Source organism: Habropoda laboriosa, unplaced genomic scaffold (genome assembly GCF_001263275.1).
Source record: "Habropoda laboriosa isolate 0110345459 unplaced genomic scaffold, ASM126327v1 scaffold315, whole genome shotgun sequence".
NCBI lineage: Eukaryota > Metazoa > Arthropoda > Insecta > Hymenoptera > Apidae > Habropoda > Habropoda laboriosa.
The window spans coordinates 331,189-355,962 of NW_017100424.1; the positions used below are offsets into that span (position 1 = coordinate 331,189).

General features: G+C 37.0%; 1 protein-coding gene across 5 annotated transcripts in view; it reads left to right on the forward strand.

Moving 5' to 3' along the window:
• LOC108575522 (cAMP-specific 3',5'-cyclic phosphodiesterase) overlaps positions 1-15,223 on the forward strand; it is a 294,514-nt gene extending 279,291 nt beyond the window's left edge. For 3 of the 5 annotated variants that reach the window (XM_017938338.1, XM_017938339.1, XM_017938340.1), the window contains 6 exons: positions 3,177-3,270; positions 4,520-4,749; positions 10,797-11,060; positions 12,255-12,354; positions 12,834-13,492; positions 14,219-15,223. In XM_017938338.1, the coding sequence (XP_017793827.1) occupies positions 3,177-3,270; positions 4,520-4,749; positions 10,797-11,060; positions 12,255-12,354; positions 12,834-13,492; positions 14,219-14,353 (1,482 nt within the window). In that variant the 3' untranslated portion in view covers positions 14,354-15,223. The remainder of the gene's footprint in view (positions 1-3,176; positions 3,271-4,519; positions 4,750-10,796; positions 11,061-12,254; positions 12,355-12,833; positions 13,493-14,218) is intronic. The other 2 variants (XM_017938342.1, XM_017938343.1) reach the window with 2 other exon arrangements.
• The last annotated feature ends 9,551 nt before the right edge of the window (positions 15,224-24,774 follow it).

Here is a 24,774-nt window from a genome sequence, read left to right on the forward strand (position 1 = left end):
ATGTATTATTCACAAACAATATCGGTGAATTGCAAAAAAGAACTGCTTTCAAATAAAAGTGAAAAGAATACACTATCTGAAATCTCTCGAGCGAATTTACATTGGAACATATTTCGCGTTGATTGTCGATTAATCGAATGAAATTCACTCCTGATCTATCTCAGCATTATGCAATACCAAAACAAACGGTAGAACGAACGATGTAAGCAGACGCTTAAAATAAGTGGCGGGAATAAATTGTCGACAAGTTTGCTGAAAGAAATTCGCGCGATAAAGAGTATCGATGACGTAGCCTATCGGCGGAAGGAATCACTCGATTCAGCTGCTTAGATTAGAGTGTCTTTATCGGGCAATCACAGCCGAACGAATTATCCACGCGGTAAACCCTCCCACGATAATCGATAATCTTATCGGTGATTTAACTGACCACGTTAAGTAAATGTTATAATTATCTGGTCGTTGTGTAATACGATTATTTTTATAAAATGGTCTATCGAAGCGTCGCTTGTACGGAAATCGTGCGTGTACACGAACTTTAGACGTTCTCGCGTTTTCAAATTTTCGTGTAATTCGTATTTTGTATCGTTAATTGATAAAATGAAGATACGAGGGTATTAAGCATTGTTCAGTCCTTAACAGGGACTTTTACCTCGAATTAAGTCTAACTTATTTACGACTGTTACGATGACGTTGATTAATGACTGGTAATCGTGTTCTTTTTTTTTTTTTTTTGAAAACTGGTATCAATGTGTATGTTTTTTTGGTGTATGTTGTCGTGACATGGGAAAAAGAAGGAAGGTTTGATAATTTCTTGTGCAGAGTGTTTGATTGACGATGACCTAATTAGCATCTAGGAAGAGCTTTTTGTTACATTGTAAATGGTTTGAGAGTGGTTTTCAAGTTGACGTTTGGGATTTTTATTGGAACTGATTGAGTAGGGAGAGTGATGGAGTTGTAGATAGATATTGGGAAATTTGAGGATTCGTAGTTTGGGAGATTAGGAAATTGTGAAGTTCGTAGTATGGCGTTGGGTGTTTGAAAGTTTTAGGAGTTTATTGGAGGATTGAAGGATTAGGTGTTTGAAAATTGAAGAGCTGAGAAGCTTGAAGAATTGGAGAGTTGAGAGATAGATGAGCTTAGGAATTTTAGAATTGAAATATTCCACACTTGGAAATTTGGAAATTTAGGGAATTGAAAAATTTGGAAAAGTGGGAAAATTGAGAAGTTGGGAAATCATTGAGATATTGGAAATTTGATGAATTTGAGAACTAAGAGAATTGGGAGATTCTTGAGATATTGGAAATTTCATAATTTAGGGAATTGAAAAATGCAAAATTTGGAAAAGTGGGAAAATTGAGAAGTTGGGAAATCATTGAGATATTGGAAATTTGATCAATTTGAGAACTAAGAAAATTGGGAGATTCTTGAGATATTGGAAATTTCATAATTTAGGGAATTGAAATTTGCAAAATTTGGAAAAGTGGGAAAATTGAGAGGTTGGGAAATCATTGAGATATTGGAAATTTGATGAATTGGAGAACTAAGAAAATTGGGAGATTCTTGAGATATTGGAAATTTCATAATTTAGGGAATTGAAAATTGCAAAATTTGGAAAAGTGGGAAAATTGAGAAGTTGGGAAATCATTGAGATATTGGAAATTTGATGAATTGGAGAACTAAGAAAATTGGGAAATTATTGAGATATTGGAAATTTGAGAGATTGGAGAACTAAGAATATGAATTTGAGAACTAAGAAAATTGGGAAATTATTGAGATATTGGAAATTTGAGAGATTGGAGAACTAAGAAAATTGGGAAATTAAAAATTGACAAGAAAACTGAAATATCAGAAATTTGCGAAATTCAGAAAATCAGAGAATTGAAATACCATAAAGTTAGAAAATGCAAAAATGCAATATTTCAGAAACCATCAAACTCAAATACTCAAATATCGAGAACAATAAAAACGAAAGCCAGAGTTACCAAAAAAAAAAAAAAAAATCCTGAATACAATAACCAAAAGACCCACGAAAATCTAACTCGTAGAATCGAAAACTCCGAAAACTCAAAGTAACTCGAGGAAGAATCTACTCTCCGTTTCTGTAAATCGCGAAAACCGAAGGGATTCATTCAACGATCGCGTTATCACCGTCGAAGCACGCGACAGCTGGGAAATCTCGGCGAGCAAACAATCGTACAGCTTCGAAGAGGCTCTTGTTCCTCAAAACACTCGATTTGATAACAGGTCAGTCCACCTTCCCCGCCATTTGCATGGACAGATCCGGCGTAATCGCGGAGGATGTGGAGGAAATCCTTTCACCGGCTGCTACAAAGCTCAGACGAGCGCTGATAACGTCGCGTGATACACAACCGATCTGTTTGCCAATTTTTCAGAAGTTCCTACGTGAACGTACCTGTGTATGAACAAGTACACCATCTGCTTGACATTTATCTGCGTCTAAATTTCATACGAGACGCGCAAATATTGTAAATTTCACGAGATAACGCTCGCTCTAACCAATGGGAATCGAGGATCTCCGCTTCTACAGCTTTCCTCGCCACTGTTTGATCAATTTCCAACACTTTTTCGACGATTCCAGAAGATTATTCGAGACGACTTTACGATGGGAATTTGTGTGCCGTAAATGAGTTCAATTAAATACGAGAAAAAGTCATTATTTGGGTAATCGAGGTATTTGATAACGCGAACATCGATGCTTCGATTATTCTTCGATTTAATATTAAGTATTTCATTGTTTTCTACGGGATAGTTACATGTAGAAGAATGTGAATCGGTTTACTTGGAAAATTGAAACCAGCTCTAATTCCTGAGTTTTCTACGAATTAAAAAATCTATTCTCTAGCCTGCTTCTTACTGCGATAACAATAAACGTCCACAGTTGCCGCGATTTTTGAAAATCAGCGAACAAAGAATACTCCTTGAAAGTCGTCGAGTTAAATTTAATTATAGACGGTTAATTGCAATTAGGGATTATTTCCTGTAACTTTCATGCTTGGAATACCTTCATTTCAGAGTGAACAGGTTTAAAAAATTCAACTTCGAATAACGTCTTATGACAGTTTAAAAGTCAGCCTTCCTTTTAAAAAAAAATATTCTTCCCGAGTTTAATTGAAATTATGCATTTCATTAATTTTCGTTACTTTGTCTGATTACAGTTCAAGCGAATGCTGAACAAGGAGCTGTCCCATTTCTCGGAATCCTCGAAATCCGGCAATCAGATATCAGAGTACATCTGCAACACTTTCCTCGGTAAGTTGCAACTGAGAAACCGAGCAGTAAATCTACGAATCTTTCGTCAACTGTCTCAAACTTGTTATTACTTCGTGTAAACATCCGATTCTTTGTCCGGGATTAAAAGAACCGCGCACGGTCGTGAAACTGAATGGTAATTTGCGATTTTATCGAGGTCAACGCCAGGAGCAAATCTGCCCAGGGACAATGAGAGAGCAGTACAGACTCTTACGCATTAAGAGCCCTTGAGTCGCCGTAAATGCACGCGTGTTTCACGATCATTCATCCCGTTTTACTCTCTTTGTCTCGTGACGATTCCTGTTTGCTCGTGGAACGAGGAATTCGACTCTTGTTTACGCAAACAGCCTTCTCCGTCAATTTAAAGGCAGCCTGTGCGCTGGTTTTACGTATATTTTTGCTTGTTTGTTTATTTGTCGGTGGATAAACTTTTATCGTTTTAGTATCGTGGAAGTTTTTCTTTTATGTAAGTTGTTATTAGGAAACAGTTACGTAAATGTTGAAATTTAGGATGCGTTTCGATTAACTATTCTGCGAGAGGAATTCAATTAGTGAAATAGCAATGCATCGAGTGATAGTTATGAAATGAACGAGAAAGAAAGTAATTTAAGGAGCCAGGATTTATTTATGGATACTGAGAATATTAAACAGTGAATTTGTTTTATTTAATTTTATCCAGTATCGATAAATTTATTTGTAGTTTCACTAATTTCTCTAGAAGAAAATATTTTAATTGTGGAATTAAAGAATTCCACGTATTTTCTACTTTCTACAGATTTCACTCAATGGTAAATTATCTTAATTTTCCACTTAATTTTCATTGGCATTTCGATGAGAAGAGAATGTTATAATTCTAAGGTCAAGAGATTCCAAATATTTTCACACAGTACTAAACAATTATACTTTTCCATTTAATTTTCATCGGTACTTTCGGAAGAAAATCAAGTATTTTAAGTTTGAGAATGAAAAATTCCAATAATTTTCTCTGTCCTCAAATTTCCCTCGATAATATAGAATATCATTTTTGCGTTTAATTTTTATTGACATTTTCAAAAGAAAAATGTTATTTATATTCTGAAAATGAGAAATTCGAATAATTTCCTCTATCCGTCAAATTTCCCTCGATAATAAGGAATATCATTTTTGCGTTTAATTTTTATCAGTATTTTCAGAAGAAAATTTCAATAATTTTCTGTATTCGTCAGACTTGATCATTTTAACCAATAATTCGTTTTGTTTCCGTTCACAGACAAGCAACAGGAATTGGACTTACCCTGTCTGCGAATCGAGGATGCAGTTGCAGCTGCCGGAAGCACGGATGCAAGGGCGGCGAAGAAGAAGGACCGGGTACAAAGAGGCCCGGCCGCAATGTCCCACATCAGCGGCGTGAAACGACCCCTCACGCACACAAACAGCTTCACTGGGGAGCGTGTGCCGGTTCATGGTGTGGAAACGCCTCATGAGGAAGAGCTCGGCAAGGTAAGAGCAATTTTTCACTCTTTGGTACCATCTGCCACCCTAACGGACACCAAAATAAACAGACAAAGATGTTAACTGGGAGATAGCTCTATTAATAAAGTTAATTAATAGGGGGGATATTAATTTGAGAATTGTAGAGACTGTGAGAGAAACTATGGTAGTATTGGAATGAAAGAATATGCGCAGACTGTGAATTGTGTAGATTTTTAGATTGTTTTGGTGACTGAATTGTGTAGATTTTTACATTGTTTTGATGACTTTGCAAAAGTAGATGGGAAAAATAAAATAATATTGACACCAGATTTAAAAATACAAATTAGAAATGGTTACGTTCAATTGATAAACACTAAATATTGAATACCAAATTGATAAAGTATTAAATACTAAATACTAAGTATCAGACGTAGAAACTAATAAATGAAGAAGAAACTAAATGCTAAAATACTAAATACCAAGTGTTAAATCCCAAATTGGGAAAATATGAAATACTAAATATTAAATTTAGAGAACGCTAAATGGAGAAAATACTAAACACTAAATGAAAAACAAACTAAACATTAAATGCTAACTGAAGTAAATACTAAATACTAAATGAAACTGCGTTTTAATCTTCTGAAATTGGTGCATGACACTGACAAATACTAAATACTAAATCCCAAATGAAAAAAATACTAAATTTAGAAACCTCTAAATGGAGAAAATACTAAACACGAACTGAAAAACAAACTAAACATTAAATGATATATATGGGAAATACTAAATACTAAATGAAAATGCGTTTTAATCTTCTGAAATTGGTGCAGGACACTGACAAATACTAAATACTAAATCCCAAATGAAAAAAATACTAAATTTAGAAACCTCTAAATGGAGAAAATACTAAACACGAACTGAAAAACATACTAAACACTAAATGCTAACTGAAGTAATTACTAAATACTAAATGAAACTGCGTTTTAATCTTCTGAAATTGGTGCAGGACACTGACAAATACTAAATACTAAATCCCAAATGAAAAAAATACTAAATTTAGAAACCTCTAAATGGAGAAAATACTAAACACGAACTGAAAAACATACTAAACACTAAATGCTAACTGAAGTAATTACTAAATACTAAATGAAACTGCGTTTTAATCTTCTGAAATTGGTGCAGGACACTGACAAATACTAAATACTAAATCCCAAATGAAAAAAATACTAAATTTAGAAACCTCTAAATGGAGAAAATACTAAACACGAACTGAAAAACAAACTAAACACTAAATGATATATATGGGAAATACTAAATACTTAATGAAAATGCGTTTTAATCTTCTGAAATTGGTGCATGACACTGACAAATACTAAATGCTAAATCCCAAATGAAAAAAATACTAAATTTAGAAACCTCTAAATGGAGAAAATACTAAACACTAACTGAGAAACAAACTAAGCATTAAATGATATATATATAGGTAATACTAAATACTAATTGAAACTGCGTTTTAATCTCCCGAAATGGGTGCGTGAAACTGATAAATACTAAATACTAAATCGAGAATACTAAATCTCAAATGAAGAAAATATAAAATTTAGAAAACTCTAAATGGAAAAAATACCAAACACTAAATGAAGAACATACTAAACACTAAATGCTAACTGTAGTAAATACTAAATACTGAACGAAAAGGCGTTTCAATCTTTTGAACTGGGTGCATGCAACTGACAAGTACTAAATCCCAACTGAAAGAAGCATATAATTTAGAAAACTCTAAATACTAGCTACCGAATGGAGAAAACGGTAATACCAAATACTACATCCTAAATGACGAATAAACCGAATACTAGCTACCAGATAGAATCGCAATTTTCAACATCCACTCTGCGTCAGAAATTGCGCATTATTCTCTGTAGAATTCTCCGAGAAATCATCTCTTCATTAGTTCGTGCACAGTATATCAATCAGCCCATTGATAACGATCACGGGGATTAAATAACATCCCCATCCGAAATGAATCACCGGAATTGCATAAGCGGTTCCAAGAACGCGAAACAGAGCTGTGAAAGCAAGATTAATTAACGGTACATAGACTTTCTACTCATCCGGAAGACCTCGATTACGGATTCAGCGTCTTTCAGAAACTGTCTCGTTTCTCGGAGACACTTGCACAACCGGTTCCAAAGTTTCAATGGAGGAAATCGCACAAGAAACTACCTTCACACTTTCTTTTAATTTAGATATTATAACAATATTTCCCGCCTTTTCTTACCGATAGATTAAAAAATAATAATTAATATTTTACAGCTTATTCTCAATCGTACAACGTTTCACTCCATAGAGCAACCCCTAAAATCTTCGTAACTCGGCAGAATCCTCCTGTAATCCTCGATCATGATTAAAAATTGTCTCGAAATCCGTGCCAATTAAATTCTCACCGCACATTGTCAGTCTGTGCTACGTCCAAACCACATAATCGGATCACGCAGCTCGCTATAGCCTTCAACGCCGTTCTCTAATTGTTATTAATCATGCTGGCCATCAGAGTGAGACACGTGTAATCTCTGACACGTATCAAAGTCGTCTCAGACTATTCTGACGATATTCCACGCGACGCATGATCGCCTGCTTCCTTGTTTACATTCGTTCCACATCTGCGAGACCTTTTCTCTTCCTCCGTTCGATCATCCGATAACAGATGGTCGATTTCGAACGAACTTTGAACGATCTCATGAGTATATTCTTCTAATAATAATAATGATGGTGAATTTTAATCTTTTAAGAATAACTTTAACAACAAAGTTTTTGGTCACGAGTTTCCCTTTTAATAATAAATTTTTTTGGTCACGAGTTTCTCTTTTAACAATACAGTTTTTTGGTATATTGTGTGATCTATTTTCTGAGTTATACTTTGAGCTCAGTTACGAGTTATAGTTATAGTATATTTCATGAGTTTTCGATTTGACTAACTTCTGCCCAATTTTCTCTCCGATATTCGAATGACGCACGTGAAAAATTTTCTTTTCGCTACACTTTTACCGACGTAGTACGACGTTCGAGAAAATTTTCCACCGCTCGGAAAATGAAATCTTCCGTGGTCCCTTTCGTTCGCTCCATCCTTATCCTTATCTTTGTTAACACAAGTTTTTATGAGAGGCTTTAAGAATCTCGTCTAGGAAATTTTCCAGCATCGCGAACAATGACCCCGGCTGTTAAATATTTACACGGGTGAGTAATTAACGCGGCAAACAAAGGGAGTGAAGAATAAGGGAAACGTGTGGTAATCGGGCGAGAGATGGGCTGTCTGGGGAAAATCCGACACGAAATACGTAAGCGTGAAAGTAAACCGGAAATTTTTGGAAATACCCCGACGGTGGATCTTGTTATGTCATAGTAAACATTGACCTTAGGCTGGTAGACGAGGATGTCTGATAGTTTTATTCGGGTTCTAGATACCCTTTGGAAAATCTAGCGTAATTAGTGCTTTTGATATGTGTAACGTTAAACGCGTTTGCATTTTGTTGAATGTCAATTTTATTGGGTGCTAGTTTAAATATGTAAACAGTGAGCTGAAGAACTGAAGCAGTAAATTTAATAATTATTTATTTTTCGAAGTAATGATTTTCATTAAGTTTGCGTGGACTATATTCTGCAGGATGTAGATAATATTAATTGCTGTAGAATTCCATTTATTGTTTACATTGAAATCGAGGAAATGAACGAATGTGAAAAAATATGAATTGTTTCAATAAAAATACAAGAATATAATAATTCGAATTAAATGTGACAGGCATTACGAACAATATTAATCACTATATAGAATTTCATTTGTTGCTCAAATTACATAAAAAAAAAAATTAATGAATTACAAGTTCAATTATTAATTAAAATAAAAATACAAGAATGTACTAGTCGAATTAATAATTCCGAAATGAAATCAATCTAGATTTATCAATATAAAATATGAACCATAATAATTGCCATAAAATTCCTCTTATTACCTGAATCGACAGTAATCAATTGCAGTTAATTGCAACCCAAAAACCAAAATTCGATCAGACAAACTGAAAACTAAAATTGAACAACTCTCTGCTGGTTCTAACGAAAAGAAAAAAAATGAAACATCGTTCAGGAAATTATAAAGTGGAACGACACGCCCTCAGAAATTTATTCGCATCGACACGTTGAACCTGTACGTGATCCACTGTGAGACTGATAATAGACGTCGATTTGCTGAGAGCCGTATTTACGATCGTGTACACACAGGTTGTACGCGTACATGGAGGAAAAATTTGGAACGAGGTCGCTAACCGACGATAACCCAATTTCTCGAATCCCTTATCGTCGTCGTTACCATCATTTTCACCTTTATTTCGGAGAATCTAATTAGGAAATCACGTGGCATATGGATGCACGAGTTTCACGTTTTTCAATCGTTTCATAGCAATAATTGAAGGAATAATTTCGAAGGATTGTTTTTCACACAATGAGTCAATATTGTTTAAATAAATTTTTGGAAATAAATACTATATTTTGGAAAATGTAATTTTGTCAAGTCTGTCAATAATCTTGTACTCATTAGCACTTGGAAGAATTTAATTCCGAAGAGAATTTTCCAATTAGTAAAAATTAGTAAAGCTAAATAATTTTTAATGTGAAAATAATACTCTAAAAATTCTTACTGTAAAATAAATAATCAAACTTTGAAGTTTTCTCGTCTAATCTTTTCAGCGAAATCTTATTTTCTCTAATTTTCGGAAAATTAAGTTGAAATTTCATTTGCCGAAAGTTCAGGGAGAAATTCGTTTCGAGAACAGCCGACGCGATAATTTCGCTTCGTTGTCTCGCATAATCGATGCAAATCCTCTTTTCTCGAAGCGCAGACCAGTTACAACTTTCACGTAATCAACGTCAACCGCTTTGTATGCTAATTAGATGCTTCCTGACGCAAAGAAATCGGCTGATTCTCAAGGAACACGCCTTTTGAGACCTTAGAATCGTTGTCGAGCCCACGCGTTCTGATTCAGAGTCGCGAAATGGCTTCCAGTTCCTTATTTGGCCCGCGACACGAACCAATCGTTTGTTTATTTGGCGAAACGAGGCTAGAATGTTCCAAGGAAATGTTTAAACTAATCTTAGCTGGCTCGTTTCGTGAATATTTGTCTTGCATTGAAATATTGTCATTTCTATTTCAGTCGCGATAAACAATAATCTAATTAATGAAATTCCCCAAATTTTTCATCTCCTAGAATGATAAACGTTAACAAGTATTTGAATTAACGAATTTTCACAACTTTTTATTCCTCAAGAATTTCTTCAAAAGTTTTTCTCTGAGGATGATTACAAACCTTCGAAAATCTCGAGTCGGTGCTAAGTGATCGACCACAGATGGCACAAAAAAAGCTGTCTAAAACATTGGTTACCTGAATTGTTTAACAGACAGAGGATTCAGGATCTTTGAAGCGCCACGAGCAATAACAAACAGCTTGAAAGAGGGACGGAGGAACAATGGTTAGCTTTATGGAGTCTGAAGTAGCCTTTCCAAGTTTGGAAATGCGTCGAACGTATATTTACCCTATTCAAAGTGCACAAATTTAAACAATGGAGAAATCAGTAAATTTGGGTTACTCCCAGTTAACACAGTCTGTCGCAAGAAACCTCAAAATCCTTTGCACTGCAAACAAAGTACACTATTGTACACAACTATGCAATGTTTGTATATCATAGTCTGCAACTAGCCATTGAGTAGTCAGAAATTAGCCTAAACTTGACTGAAATCCAAAAATTTAGCTCAATACCTCGTACATTTCTATCTCATACAAAGTAAACAATACTAAAATACTAGGTCCTATAGTTGAACAGTGAGAGTCACCTTTGTTTCTTTAAAGAACCAGCAAAGTAGAGTCGAAAAAGTTTGCTCAATATCTCTCACACTTTACATTAAATAGACTAAACAAGTCTAGCTACCTACTGAGAGCTAACCTAATTCACTGAGTGTAAAGAAACATTTAATTCCCGATTAAACGAGGAATAAGGCGAACGGTGAGCTAACCTATTAATAATTACAGCTTCTGTCAGACATCGACAAGTGGGGCATCGACATCTTCAGGATAGGCGAGCTGAGCAACAACAGGCCGCTGACCTGCGTCGCCTACACAGCCTTCCAGACCCGTGATCTGCTCAAATCGCTGGCAATACCGCCCAAGACCTTCGTCACCTTCATGATGACCCTCGAGGATCACTACGTCAAGGACAATCCCTTCCACAATAGCCTGCACGCGGCCGACGTGACCCAGTCCACCCACACTCTGCTCAACACGCCCGCACTCGAGGTTAATATCGTATTCACTTGCTGTTACTTATTGGTTTCGCAATTATTCCGAACGTGTGCCCCGGGGAACAACGTAGTTCCCTTACTTCTTCCAGGAAACCGTTTCTAATTAAACGTCTTTTTTTTTCGTTCGCGGGATATTGTTGTTTGATTTGCCAATTAGAACGATGGTTGCTCCGATGGTATTGATGTTAAATGACGTTCGCCAGGGTTTGATTGATGTTTAACACGTTCCGTGTCACGATTGTTCATCGACTAAGTGCTCGAGTAAACTCTGTACGTGCGAAAGATGTTCAAAGTGTCAAGAATTGAACGCGACCAATATTTACGAATTTTTATCTTCTTTTAACAGCTCTGTTGAAACATACGAGTTTCACGTGGCACGGAACGTGTTAACCCTTGCTATCTCACGGGTTTGTTTTTAAACCGAGTGGAGATACTTTGGGATTGGAAGTTTGGAGAATTGAAGTTTGCGAAATTCGGGAAAATTTTGGAAATATGGGACACTGGAAAATTAAGAAATTGGAAAATAGAGAAATTAGAAATTTGGAAAATTGAGAAATCGGAAATTTGGAAAATTAAGATATTGGGAATTTGAAAAATGAAGAAATTGGAAATTTGTAAAATAGAGGAATTGGAAATTTGAGAAATTGGAAATTTGTAAACTTGAGAAATTGGAAATTTGGAAAATAAAGAAATTGGAAATTTGAAAAATAGAGAAATTGAAAATTTGGAAAATAGAAAAGTTGGAAATTTGGAAAATTGAGAAATCGGAAATTTGGAAAATTAAGATATTGGGAATTTGAAAAATTAAGAAATTGGAAATTTGTAAAATAGAGGAATTGGAAATTTGAAAAATTGGAAATTTGTAAACTTGAGAAATTGGAAATTTGGAAAGCAGAGAAATTGAAAATTTGGAAAATAGAAAAGTTGGAAATTTGGAAAGTAGAGAAATTGAAAATTTGGAAAATAGAAAAGTTGGAAATTTGGAAAGTAGAGAAATTGAAAATTTGGAAAGTAGAGAAATTGAAAATTTGGAAAATAGAAAAGTTGGAAATTTGGAAAGTAGAGAAATTGAAAATTTGGAAAATTGAGTAATTGGAGAACTAAGAAAATTTGACCCTAAAATCCGCGAACATGTCAGTGTTTTCATTGAATTTCCTCAGCTGATAGAAAACTTTCGTTTTCATTGCAGTCCGTGTTCACGCCATTGGAAATCACCGCGGCTCTATTCGCTGCTACAATTCACGACGTTGACCATCCTGGACTCACCAACCAGTTCCTCATCAACTCGAGTGAGTATCATCTTGTATCTTTTGTCTGACACTTTATATTGAGTACCAGGTGTTCCAAAATTGGGTAATTGATCTCGTTTCAAGATTTAGTTGACCCTTTTTCAAAAATTCAATCTTAGATTTCTGGCCTGACTGAAATTTTCGATTAACGCAGATGGTACATTTTTTTAGAATTTTTTTCAAGTAAAACGCGATCGATATTGTCTCCAAAAAAAAAAAAAGAAAAAAATGAAACAAAGATGACAAAGATTTGAAAAGAAACATAAACTATATAATTAAAAGTACACAAATAGATGGAAGTTTCAGTGAAACAAAGCGACTCCAATTTCACAAGTCAAACATAACTTATATCTGTGTATCTATTAGATTACCTAATAATTTGCCCTCGTATTTGATACTGCAATGCTAATCTGTCACCATAATTCTAGAATCCTTCATCTGACTAAATAGTCCTAAACGACCACTAAATTTCTTTACAGGCTCCGAGCTCGCCCTCATGTACAATGACGAGTCAGTTCTGGAGAACCACCACCTGGCTGTGGCGTTCAAGTTACTCCAGAACGAGGGTTGCGACATTTTCGTCAACATGACGAAGAAGCAACGCCAGACGCTTCGTAAAATGGTCATCGACATGGTCCTGTCCACGGACATGTCGAAGCACATGACCCTATTGGCTGATTTGAAGACCATGGTGGAGACGAAGAAAGTTGCCGGCTCTGGTGTGCTTCTGTTGGACAACTACACCGATCGAATTCAAGTCCTGGAGAACCTTGTGCACTGTGCCGACCTGTCCAATCCCACGAAACCTTTGCCACTGTACCGAAGATGGGTCAGTTTGTTGATGGAAGAGTTCTTCCTTCAGGGTGACCGTGAACGCGAGCAAAATATGGATATCAGCCCTATGTGCGATAGACACAGTGCTACTATCGAGAAGTCGCAGGTCGGCTTCATCGATTACATCGTTCATCCTCTGTGGGAGACCTGGGCGGATCTTGTGCATCCAGATGCACAGGAGATCCTCGATACCCTCGAGGAGAATCGAGACTGGTACCAGTCGATGATCCCTCCGTCTCCACCGTCCGACGACCAGCAGCAACAGCAAGGGAATGAGCAACAGTCTGAAAGGATACACTTCCAGGTAAGGATCGGTTGGATCTTTGTAATTGGTGGTTTGTGAGGAGTTCGTCGTATCCTTGAGAGGTTGGTTCCTACTGTTCCTTTCTGTTGAGTACAAAGTTGATATTCCTTTAATATTCTGAGCTGAGTCTCGGCTACACTTCTACACTTCCAGAATTCTGACTACTTTGCTGCTTCCTTTTTCAAACGACACCAAATGTTATTAGTGTTGTATCATCTCTATTCCTTTTGTTAAATTTTTTTTTAAAATTTTATCAGCAATCAGAATACATTTCCATGAGCTAATTTTCTGACTTGGGTACTGTCTTCCGCACCTTTTAAAGCGTGATGAGAACTCGTCCACTGACGAGTCCATCAATTAGGTCTGTTCGCTATATTTTGTTAAATATGAATCTAAATTCCTGATTCTACACTTCATACACTTCCTCTGTGGTCTCTTTATTACTAGAATATAGCGTTCCTCCGAAAGGTAGTATCCTTGCCTACATTTCCACTCTCGAAATTCTTCACCTACTATCAAACACGAATCAACATTCTCGACTCTCCACTCCTTTCAATTTCTCCTACCTTCAATATACACTTCACCTTCTCTCTTCCACTTCCAAAACCCCTACCTCGTTTCATCTTCTTCCCTCAACTCTCAGGACTATCGACTCTTCACCTACCGTCAAATATCGCCGCTGTCACCGTACTCTACCTCGATCTAACCACTTAATTTAAATTCAAGGTGACACTGGAGGAAGGCGATGAGTCAGGCGAGGGCGCCGAGACCGGGGACACGGTCGGAGCATCAGAGGCGAGCCTACCGAGCGACGAAGGGGGCGGTGAGGCGGAGGAGAACGCCGCGGAGGCTGGGATGTGACGGAGGCTCGCGGGTATTTGCAGGAAGCTCCACGAGAAGGTGCAGCAGACCTGGTGGCGTGTACGTCAGTGACAGCTAGCCCGTTGTCGCTGGCCAGGTCTCTTTGTGTCGACCTACTGACCTTTTGGCCAAGCTCCACTCCCCCCCAGGATTGTGGAAGAAGCCTCGTCTCAGCACGAGAGACGGTAAACGAAAGTGTTAAACAGGAAGAGAGGAGGAAAACGCTTGAATACAGCGAACTTGTTAATGGAACGTCTAGTCGCCGCTAGTTCACAATCTGAATTAGACCAAAAGGGTCTTTTTCAACCAAGCGGAAAAAGAAGAGGAAGAAGAAGATGTAGAAGAAAAAGAAGAAGAAGAAGAAGAAATAGAAGATGAAGAATATGGACAGTCCAATTGACGCGATCGTACGCTCCCGAAATGCTGACGCGGGTCTCAGCAACGAGCGGCGATCTCGTATCGTTGCGTCTCGGCTGGCTCGAGGCGTGACGACCAGCGTCCAACGATGGGCCAGCTCTCGACGAAGAGATAGAGAAAGAGCATCGTCGTCGTTATCATTGTCACTTACTATCCCTTCTACAAAATGCCACGTCGTCGTTCGATCGTCTTTGGCTCGAATGGAGGGCACGAATCTCTTCACCAAGTACCTGTACAAAACATGCAACAATTCACGTGGACTGATAGAGCAACATCCTCGCAGGGCTCAGTTGTTAGAAATTTTGGATGAAAGTGACGGGGAGAGGATCCTTTTCTTGACATATCAATTAACAAAAAGAAAGAAAGAAAGAGAAACAGTGGTCTCAGGCGCTGTATTATTCCAACGATTCGAAGGATCTATTTTGCGCGCAGACATTGACCCTCAATCTTGAATCTCCATGTAGTAAATCACACACGTTAGGATCGTGTTTTATGGTTGATCGGGTACGGTTGATGGTGTGAGGTATGAAGGATGTGGAAAAGAGGGTCATAGGCTAGATGAGCACTAGTTGCCGCGCTTTCCACGTTCATCTTTGGTTCCTCCAATGATCACACCTCGACAGCTTGCCCTAATATCGTCTAGGACTATAAGCCTATCCCTAATCGTAAGACTTCGTAATCATGCTTGCTGACTAGAGCTCGTAGAGGATGTGTGCGTGAGAACAAATGGAGGACAGGGGAAGACAGATCGGTTAATTTTAATATAGAACGCTGAAGGCTGGCCTTTTCTTTCAGTTTATATTAAAATTAAACGTAGCACCGCTGCTTTCTTCTCTCGCGTTTCATAACACATGTACACACACATACACATACGCGCTCGACGAGACATCGTTTTTAACCAAAGAGTAATTGTATAGTCACTCGTTCGTCGTTCGAGGAGCTTCGAACGCGATTCGTACTTTTCTTCATCCACACGGGAAAAAAAATAAGAGAAATGTATTAAAAATATGTAAAAGAGAGAGAGAGAGAGAGAGAGAGAGAGAGAAAAGAAGAGAACACGAACAAACAGCGAGAAATCATCGCGCGTTCCGGCTTTTAGCGATGGTAGATTATTTAGGGGACAACGAGGCGGAGGATTAATTAGCTAGGACCTTGCAGCTCGATGTGTTTTACGGCGAAAAACAAAAAAAAAAATAAATAAATAAAACGAGACTAAGAACAAACGTGCAAAGTAAACTAAAGAATATGTCGATGAAAAAAAAAAGACAAGTAATGAATCGAGACGACAAAGAATACACGAAGTACTCTCTCGCTTGGATGTCTGTGAATCGCTAAGAAAAATATGAAAAAAAAAAACTCAAGGATCGACGCTCGAGCAACGTCGAGCGTCGATTCTGTCGCTCTCTTTCTCGAAGCATCGCGAAATTTTTGCCGGCGAAAACAAAATTTCGTTCTTTTTTTTTCTTCTTTCTGTTCTTGTATTTTTCTCTTGTTCTCTTTCCTTATTTGTTTTATACACGAATACGAATAAAAAAAAAAAGAAATACAAAAGATGTCTCGAATCGATCGAAGCCAAAGAGAAGAAAAATCCTTCGACGTTTGTTTCTTTTTTCTTTCGTTCGTTCAACGAACTCGAAGGCGAGAGGGAAACGATTCCAGGCGGAATAAAATGGCCAAAAGAGCTGCTCGAGAAAGAGGCGAACCAGTATCTGTGTCCGTAGGCAGTGAATCTAGTGAGTGTTTATTGGTGCTGGTCACCAAGCTTAGATCGTTAAGTGATAATTTACGTAAGGCTACGAGTACACGACTAGATATTAAGCTGAGGAATTTAACATTTAAACCGAGAAATCAAGGAAAAACAGAAAATGCTAAAAAAAAAAAAGGTGAATGAAAACAAGCGAATCTTCTTTAGGGCGTAAGCGATCAGGATTAATTAAATGATAATTAAACGTCTAATCACAAAGATGAAGAAGAAGAAGATGATGAGAGAAATAATCGACGAATTGACGTTGTTCCATGGGGAATCCTTTGAGGAATTAATGAGTGTTCCGCTCGAAAGAGAGAGAGAGAGAGAGAGGGAGAGAGAAAAAAGGAGAGAGATGACGATTTTCAGGGAGATCGAGAGATTCGAGCGAGAACGACCGATCGAACGACGAAAAGAAAGAAAAAAAATATAGAAGAACAACATAAAAAAAAAAATATATATATATATCACGTGTATGACTTTTATTTGATAATTGCTACGTTTATTTTCTCTGTTTTCTTCGATTTTGTCTGTGCCCCTGTTACGTAGATTTAATTCAGCGAGTTTCTTTCCATTTTGCCAATTTTGTTTGCTCCTTTCCAAATGGGTGTTTACTGAGAAACCGAGTACGATAGGTTTTCTTCTTCTCGTGACTAACATGAGAGACGATGATTTTTACGTGTATATAAATGACGACCATGATATGTGTGCTTCTTTTTAATTGTATCTAACACGATGACCGATCGACAATGGTGATGACGATGACGATGCATCGAGCGAGACATTTTACGGTCACGGCGATGACGATCGCGAGAGGCATAAATGAGGAGAGAAATAATAATAGCGTAGAGGTAATGGAGAAACTAAAAACGAGAAAAAAATTTGATGAAATGAAAACTGAATACAACGTGTTTGATTGCTGGACAGTTAAATGAACATGTATTAATATCGTGTAACCCTCGTACGAGATATATGTGTAATAAAACATATTTATTGTCGGAGATTTGTTGTTCGCTTTTCTTCTTTATACATACCTTGGTTGCTTCTTTCGTGCTGCTGGAGATTGATCAGCAAATGGGAATATTTGGGTGATAGAATGAGCTAATATCCATGCTAATATCCACTATCAAGTTTGCTGATTCTTCAGTTGAAAGTTATTTGAAAAATGGAAATAAGAATGGCTTAGGTATGAAATAAGAATTTCTGAAGATGTCATTTTTTATTTAGTATTCACCGTCAAGTTTGCTAATTATCGAAATGAAAGTTACTTGAAAAATGGAAATAAAAATAGCTTGCGTATGAAATAAGAATTTCTGAAGATGTCATTTTTTATTTAGTATTCACCGTCAAGTTTGCTAATTATTCAGACGAAAATTACTTGAAAAGTAATGCTAAATATTGTTGGAGTAAGAAATGCTTTCTTAATTTTTTTTTAGTAATTTCTGTAATTAAGATAAAAACAGTCTTTTCGTTTACCTACGAAAAATATTCCAAAAAGAATCGAAAAGTAATTCTATCGCCATAATGTACCAATTCTAGTACAAAATTAAAAAGAAAGTGAAGAGAAAATTGCAGAGATTTATTACAACACCTCTGAAATAACGCTCGAGTATAATAAAATTCTGAAAATAATCGTACACACAGTCGTAAAACTGAAATAACCAAAATATTCTAAGATAAAATTTCAAAGAAATAAGGGTACGTAACAATTTTCGTAATAAAATTCGTGGAACAACTGCAAACGGCTATGCCTGATTAAATCTAATATAGAGGGTGTGCAAAATAAAACGACCAGCCTCCCGCTTAATTATTTGTAAATATATTATTAAGTAACATCTATAATATAGTAATGAAAAACCATTTACATTAATAAGTATCGTCGTAATAGTTCATGTGTGTGTGTGCGAGTGTGTATGTCTGTGTCTCCCAATTTTCACTTCTTCGATCCAAAGACGGAACGCCGTCATTGGTCGCGCAAAGAGTCATCATAGCTCGATACCTCGAGACACGAGATTCGAGATATCGTCGATTCTCGTCATCGAGAATTTCAAAAACTGCCCTGTCGAATTGAAAACTACTCGTTTTCACTTCGAACAAGCTTTACGACGGGTGTACACCACCCTTAACCTCCACGCCTAACTCTATCATGGTTCGAGATAAAGCTGATATCTTCCCCCTTCTTTTTCTGATTCTTTTCTCTCTCGTTTCTTTCTTCGTTCGGTAAAAAAATGTATCAGGCGTCCTTAACACGTGGCTATACTTAACCTAGCATGGTTATTACGGGTATATCGAGATGGCTGCAGCTACAATCCTCGATCGGGATCTCGAATTTTTCTCATTTCTCGGATCTTTCGGTCGTTCAAAAAATTTCGTCGATTTTCCCGTAGCCGTTTTGCAGAGCAAGTTTCGAAGTGTTCCCTCAAACTGGCGACACTTTTAACGGAATCGCGTAAATCGACGAAAGAATGGCGAAAAGAAGAAATTTTTTTTTTCTCGTTGAAATTTTAAAATTTTAATCACTCGTGACTGCATTTGATATTGATTTCTCTGTTATCACGTACAGTCGCGAGTTGACGTATTTTCACTCGACTGGGAAAAATTTCGAATATCTCTCGATCGAAGGTTGCAAAGACTGGTATTATTATTTTTTTTTCTTTTAATCGTTCAATTTACAAAATCGAAATTACCATGTAAATCGCTAAGACTAGAAGACGGTAGTAGTCGTTGTTCTACAGGCAGTAACGTTTGCGCGCGACGAGGGGAGGGAACGAATCGTTCGTGAATTCTTCTTCTTCTTTCGTTTAATTTGGTGATAGGGGAAGAGATTTTTCGAGATCGAAGAAGATTGGATAAGCTAATCTCTTAACGCCACGAAACTATAGCTAAAATTTCGTCCTTATCGTACAAAATTCAACGGGTCTTCGCATTTTTCGATGGAAAATAGGAAATGTTTTTTTTTTTCATTTTTTTCTTTCGTTTCAATGGTGCAGTGCGATGTGAATATATTCTTCTTTTTTTTTTTTTCAACGTGTGCGACTGAAATTGTTCTGATGAATTCGAGGAATAACGAAGAATCATGGAACAAACTGTGAATTATCAGAGCTTTCTCTAATTACTTCTAATATTATTTAGTTGAAAAATCTTAGGTATCGACATTTAATCCTATCACCGACTTGCTGAAAAAACGTAGAGACACACCGGATAGTGTTCGTTCGTGTTCAAAATCACAATTCCCAATCACGCACCTTCGTAAATACCTGTCTTTCGAATCTTCGTTACGATATAAACATTATTTTACATCATCGAAGGAATGCGGTTACATTTCTGTCGCATTCGCCACGGAACAGAATCATCGTTTCATCGAGCGCGTGTTTCTCTGCCGTTCGGAGATCATCGTTCCCCGTTGACACAATTTTAAGGGAATATTTTTTCAAATTAATTTTTTCCTGGGTAATCAGATGGAGAGAAGAAAAATTGAAAATTATTAACTGCTGCTGCTACTTGGAGAAATTGACAGGGAATTGGTATCTTTCTGTATGATTGGAAATTAAGGAGAAAAATTTCAAATTACGGTAAAGTGAAAAAGATTGTCGTTACTAAGGAACGAAAGGGGGAAAATGAGAAAATTACTTTGGTGACATTGCTTGCTGAAGAGTAAAAGAACAAAATTTGTCTAAAAATTCAGAAATAACTAATTGAATTATTGCTTTAACCCTTTCGCGACTAGCGCCGGTTATATCCGGCATCCACTAAATGCTTCACCCTGGCTAGCGCCGGTTATATCCGGCATCCACTAAATGCTTCACACTGGCTAGCGCCGGTTATATCCGGCATCCACTAAATGCTTCACATTGGCTCGCGCCTCAACAACTCGCGCCGGTTATATCCGGCATCCACTAAATGCTTCACCCTGGCTAGCGCCGGTTATATCCGGCATCCACTAAATGCTTCACCCTGGCTAGCGCCGGTTATATCCGGCATCCACTAAATGCTTCACCCTGGCTAGCGCCGGTTATATCCGGCATCCGCTAACCGCGTCGCATTGTCTCGCGCCTCAATAACTCAAAGTGAAGATTTACTTTAAAATACAGAACAAGGCCTCAACAACATTCCCTTTATCCGGTACACCCTTAAGTCCTCTGTTGTTCCAACGAAATCCTCTAAGATTTAAAAAAACGCGAGACACTCTTAATGTGTATGGTGTGCACTAGTGGCACGACGACCCGTTCGTTTAGTGGCGTATTGATGGCTAGTTTCGCCGTCGCGAAAGGGTTAAGAAAGAAATTTTCAAGCCACATTTCTTGGGGAAAAGTTCAAAACTTCAGAGTTCTTTATATCCCAAAAAGTGCATAAATAACGTTGGCTTGCAAAAATTACAAAAGAATAATTCTTCAGTCTTTAAGAAACATTCAGAGACTTAAGAAGCAATTATATTATTGCAGATGTGTACTTGTGTGAAGACGGATTCACAACAGATTAGGACAATTATGACAAGACGAATCAATTAGGAGAAAAACCATCTCTGAAAGGATTGTCAGAAATTGGTTTCAAAAATTTTGGAAATGAAGAAGTGTTTCTCAATTATTTTCGTTAAATAAAACAGTTGAAAAGTAAAACGTATTTTCAGTGAAATTTCATATGCACCAATTTAAGAATTCTTCGACAATTCTTCTAAATGATCCTAACCTCAAAAAAGATCCTTCGAAACTAACTGAAGAGTCCAGGGGAAAAATGATCGTAAGATTGATCGCGAGATTTTAGAGTAATATGTTAGAGCTCAGAGAAAGCTGTCAACAGTAGTATAATAAGGAGAAAAAACGAGCACAGTCTCGAGAAATTAAGACACAGAAATCCTGGCTTCGTGGAAAAACGATCAATGTTATATTTCTTCGATGGAAGAATCATCAAAGTCGAACTGTAGACTTTATTTTGTATTATCAATCTGTCGTTTTCCCAAAATTTCCCAATGAAAAGTAACCCTTAAAAATACATTAAAAATAAATTAGGAACAACCCTTAGAAATGAAGAAGTAAAGATCCTCTTTCTCATTTAAATAACCCTTCAATTACCTTCGTGAAATTTCTTTCGCTTATTAAAATTTATTAAACAGATTTTTGAAAGAGCATTTAACGAATAAAAAATTCAGGCACCCCATCATAAAACATAGAAGAACATTAAATTATCGAGCGTGTACAGTGATTTGACAAAGCTTGTTCTTCAAATACACTGAAAATTTCGCTTCCTCTGATTATGATAATTTTTTCTCAGGACTCTTCAATTACCTACCGATAAAAACAAGCGTAGAATTATGTCAACGTTCGATCAACGACCTCACGTTCGCCAACTTTCCTTTCTTCGCTCGTCGAACGCACAAACGAGTAGCGTAGAAGTCGTGCGAATGAAATTTGTGGCGCGATCAACGGAGATCCAAGATATCGTACGGTGTTCTCTCAAGCAAGAATTTCTCTACACGAATCGCGCAGATCGTGGAAAATCATCGAAGCCCCCCTGACTCCGTGAACGCGACACACGGCTCGAAACTGTCGATTAAAACGCCGACCAGAGATTTGTTCTCCTCTCGAGAGTTTCGAACGTGAAATGAGACCGCTCCACAGGGCCACTCGACAGCTCAAACACTCGCCGATCTGAGAAACTCGAGAGTCGTGTTCCCTGATACTAGGGATGGTCCTTTGGAGAAACGTTCATGCGTGAATTTGTTTAATTTCGAACGTAAAGGGCGAAAATCGTGTCGCAGGGTGGGTGAAAGATTCGATCAAGAATGCTCTGCTTGAATTCGTTGCATCGTGGAGATTAAGACCGTGTTGATACGATGATCGAGAATGGATTTTGTCAGCAGTGGTGATCTCACGAGGGGAAATTTAATCGGTATGAATTTGTAGAATTTGGGAAGTAAGAAGCATCAACGAAATTTTTGAGAAATTTTCAACATACGAATTTGTTGAATTTTTAATGGTATTATCATCGAGATGAATAAAATTTTCTTCTGGCAGAAGTAAACAATGAAAATGATGTCATAAGTGGGTAAGAAAAATTGTAAGATGTTTGTTCGAATTTGTTGGATTATGGAGATGAATTGAACTTTGTTAGAAGTTGAATTTATCACGAAGAGATATGTAATTAGTATGAATTTGTAGAATTTTTGAAAGCAAATGCATAGACGACATTCTGGGAGAATATTTTGAGAAATTTTGAACGTATGAATTTCTTGAAGTTTTAATGGTATTATAAAATTTTCTTCCGACAGAAGTGAAAAATAAAAATGTAAGAAAAATTGGAAAAGTTTGTTCGAATTTGTTGGATTGTGGAGATGGAAATCGTGTTGATACGATGATTGAGAATGAATTTCGCCAGGAGTTGAATTTCTCAGGAAGAGAGACATTCAATTAGTACCGATTCGTATGATATTACAACTGAAAGGAGTGAAGTTTTCTTCTCTGACGAGAGAAATGCTTCTTCGGGGCATTGTTTAATTGGAACATTTCGTGAACATTGAGACGCAATGAGACACAAAGGAACTTAACATAATAATGACATAACCTAATTGAGATTTACGAAGCAGTTTTAAAAGAAGAAGGAGATTTGCTTGGCCCATTTAATGCAGAATTTTTCACAGAATTTATTTAACTTTGAAAACAAAGGAGTTCGTCTAAGATGTCTGTAAGATTAAGAAGATAACAACGAAGTGACACCGAATTTTTTCCAACTAGATACAAGCCAATTTACATTTGAACCATACGAAAATTAAACAAATTTTTCAAATGTAGGAAAATGAATTTTCTCGTTTGAACGAACCGAAAATATTTTGGCACAAAAACTACTAGCATTCGGTTCAAACTTGAAGCAAGATAAATTGCAATTAGGGCGTTTTATTCGACGGAAGATCGAACCGTGATCACGTTCACTGATTTCTGAACGTAAGACGATGATCGAAGCTACAGAGGCGACTACAGATGGAGAAAAATCTGTTCGTCGATGAAACACGATCAAACTGACGAGTCCGCCCTCGTCAGTGATTTTTTTTCAGTAACTTCACAACCCTGAAATCTACACTCTCGCTTGATTCTATATAAAACCGAATTCCTCGTGAATTCCTTCAATTTTTTTCTTTCTCTTTTTCCATTCCTCCTTTTCTCCCCCTTCTCGCCTCTGTTCTCTTTCTTTTCTCTCTCTCTCTCTCTTTTTTACAGGAAAAGTTAAGTTCGTCGATTAAACCCCGATTCTATCTCCATTCTTTTTGTCATCTAGACCTCTTCTAGAATTTGCTTAAATTCTGTCCTCTCGTTTCTTCGTTCGTTCCTTCTACATTGAAAATCGTTAAACCTACTATTTACAGTAGTAGCCGAAATCGACCGCGTTTCCCTTTCTTTCTCGCGAAGAAATAAAATGGTAGAACTGTGTCTCTTGCCTGGGAGGATGAAAGGGGCTGAATTAGCCACGTTTTGATTCTTTTTCGCTTTCTTTTAATCCAGTTGGAGATGCAAGGCAGTCATGAATCTCTGGTTCGATGAGTCTAGCACGAAGCAAGCATGACTTTGGTATAGTTGGGTGATTAGGCTACTCTGACGCTTCTGATGTCGTTGTCAATGTGGTTCAATACTATTGGAAGCTTTGAATTTCTTTTTAATTCAGTTTTGTTACAAAGAAATCTGTTTTATCGATGTTAACTGAGTATTTTAGAATCGATCAGGATAATTGAAATGAAAATGGTGCAAATTTAGGTCTTGAATAGTAACGGAAGAAAATATTAAACCTGGGTCAGGATACAGTTAGACTGTCTCTAGACCAAATTTTATGATCAGATAATAAATTAGGATTTAAATGAATAAATTGAGTATAATCTGACTTGAATTAATTTTAAACCGTGATGTTTGGTATAACTGACATACGAAATTCAGTTTACAAAAAAAAATTAGCCAACACCGTCACAACGATCGGAATTATCACAAACATTAACAAAGAAGTTGAAAGCTTCGCCAGCTAATTATCACACTAATCGCCGTAATTTACAATGAGTCATTGGGACCAATGAATTAAAGTCCAAACTTAACAACGACACCAGAAGCGTCCAAGTGCCTGGACTAGTATAAAAATTCGTTTGCCTCGTCGCTGACAATCTTTTCTATTTAATCACTCTGCCTCATTTCCAGACACTCAGTTCTCTCTCTCTCTCTCTCTCTCTCTCTCACACACTCTTCTATCTAACTAATAGTGTACAAGTTTATAGCCAACATCGAATTGT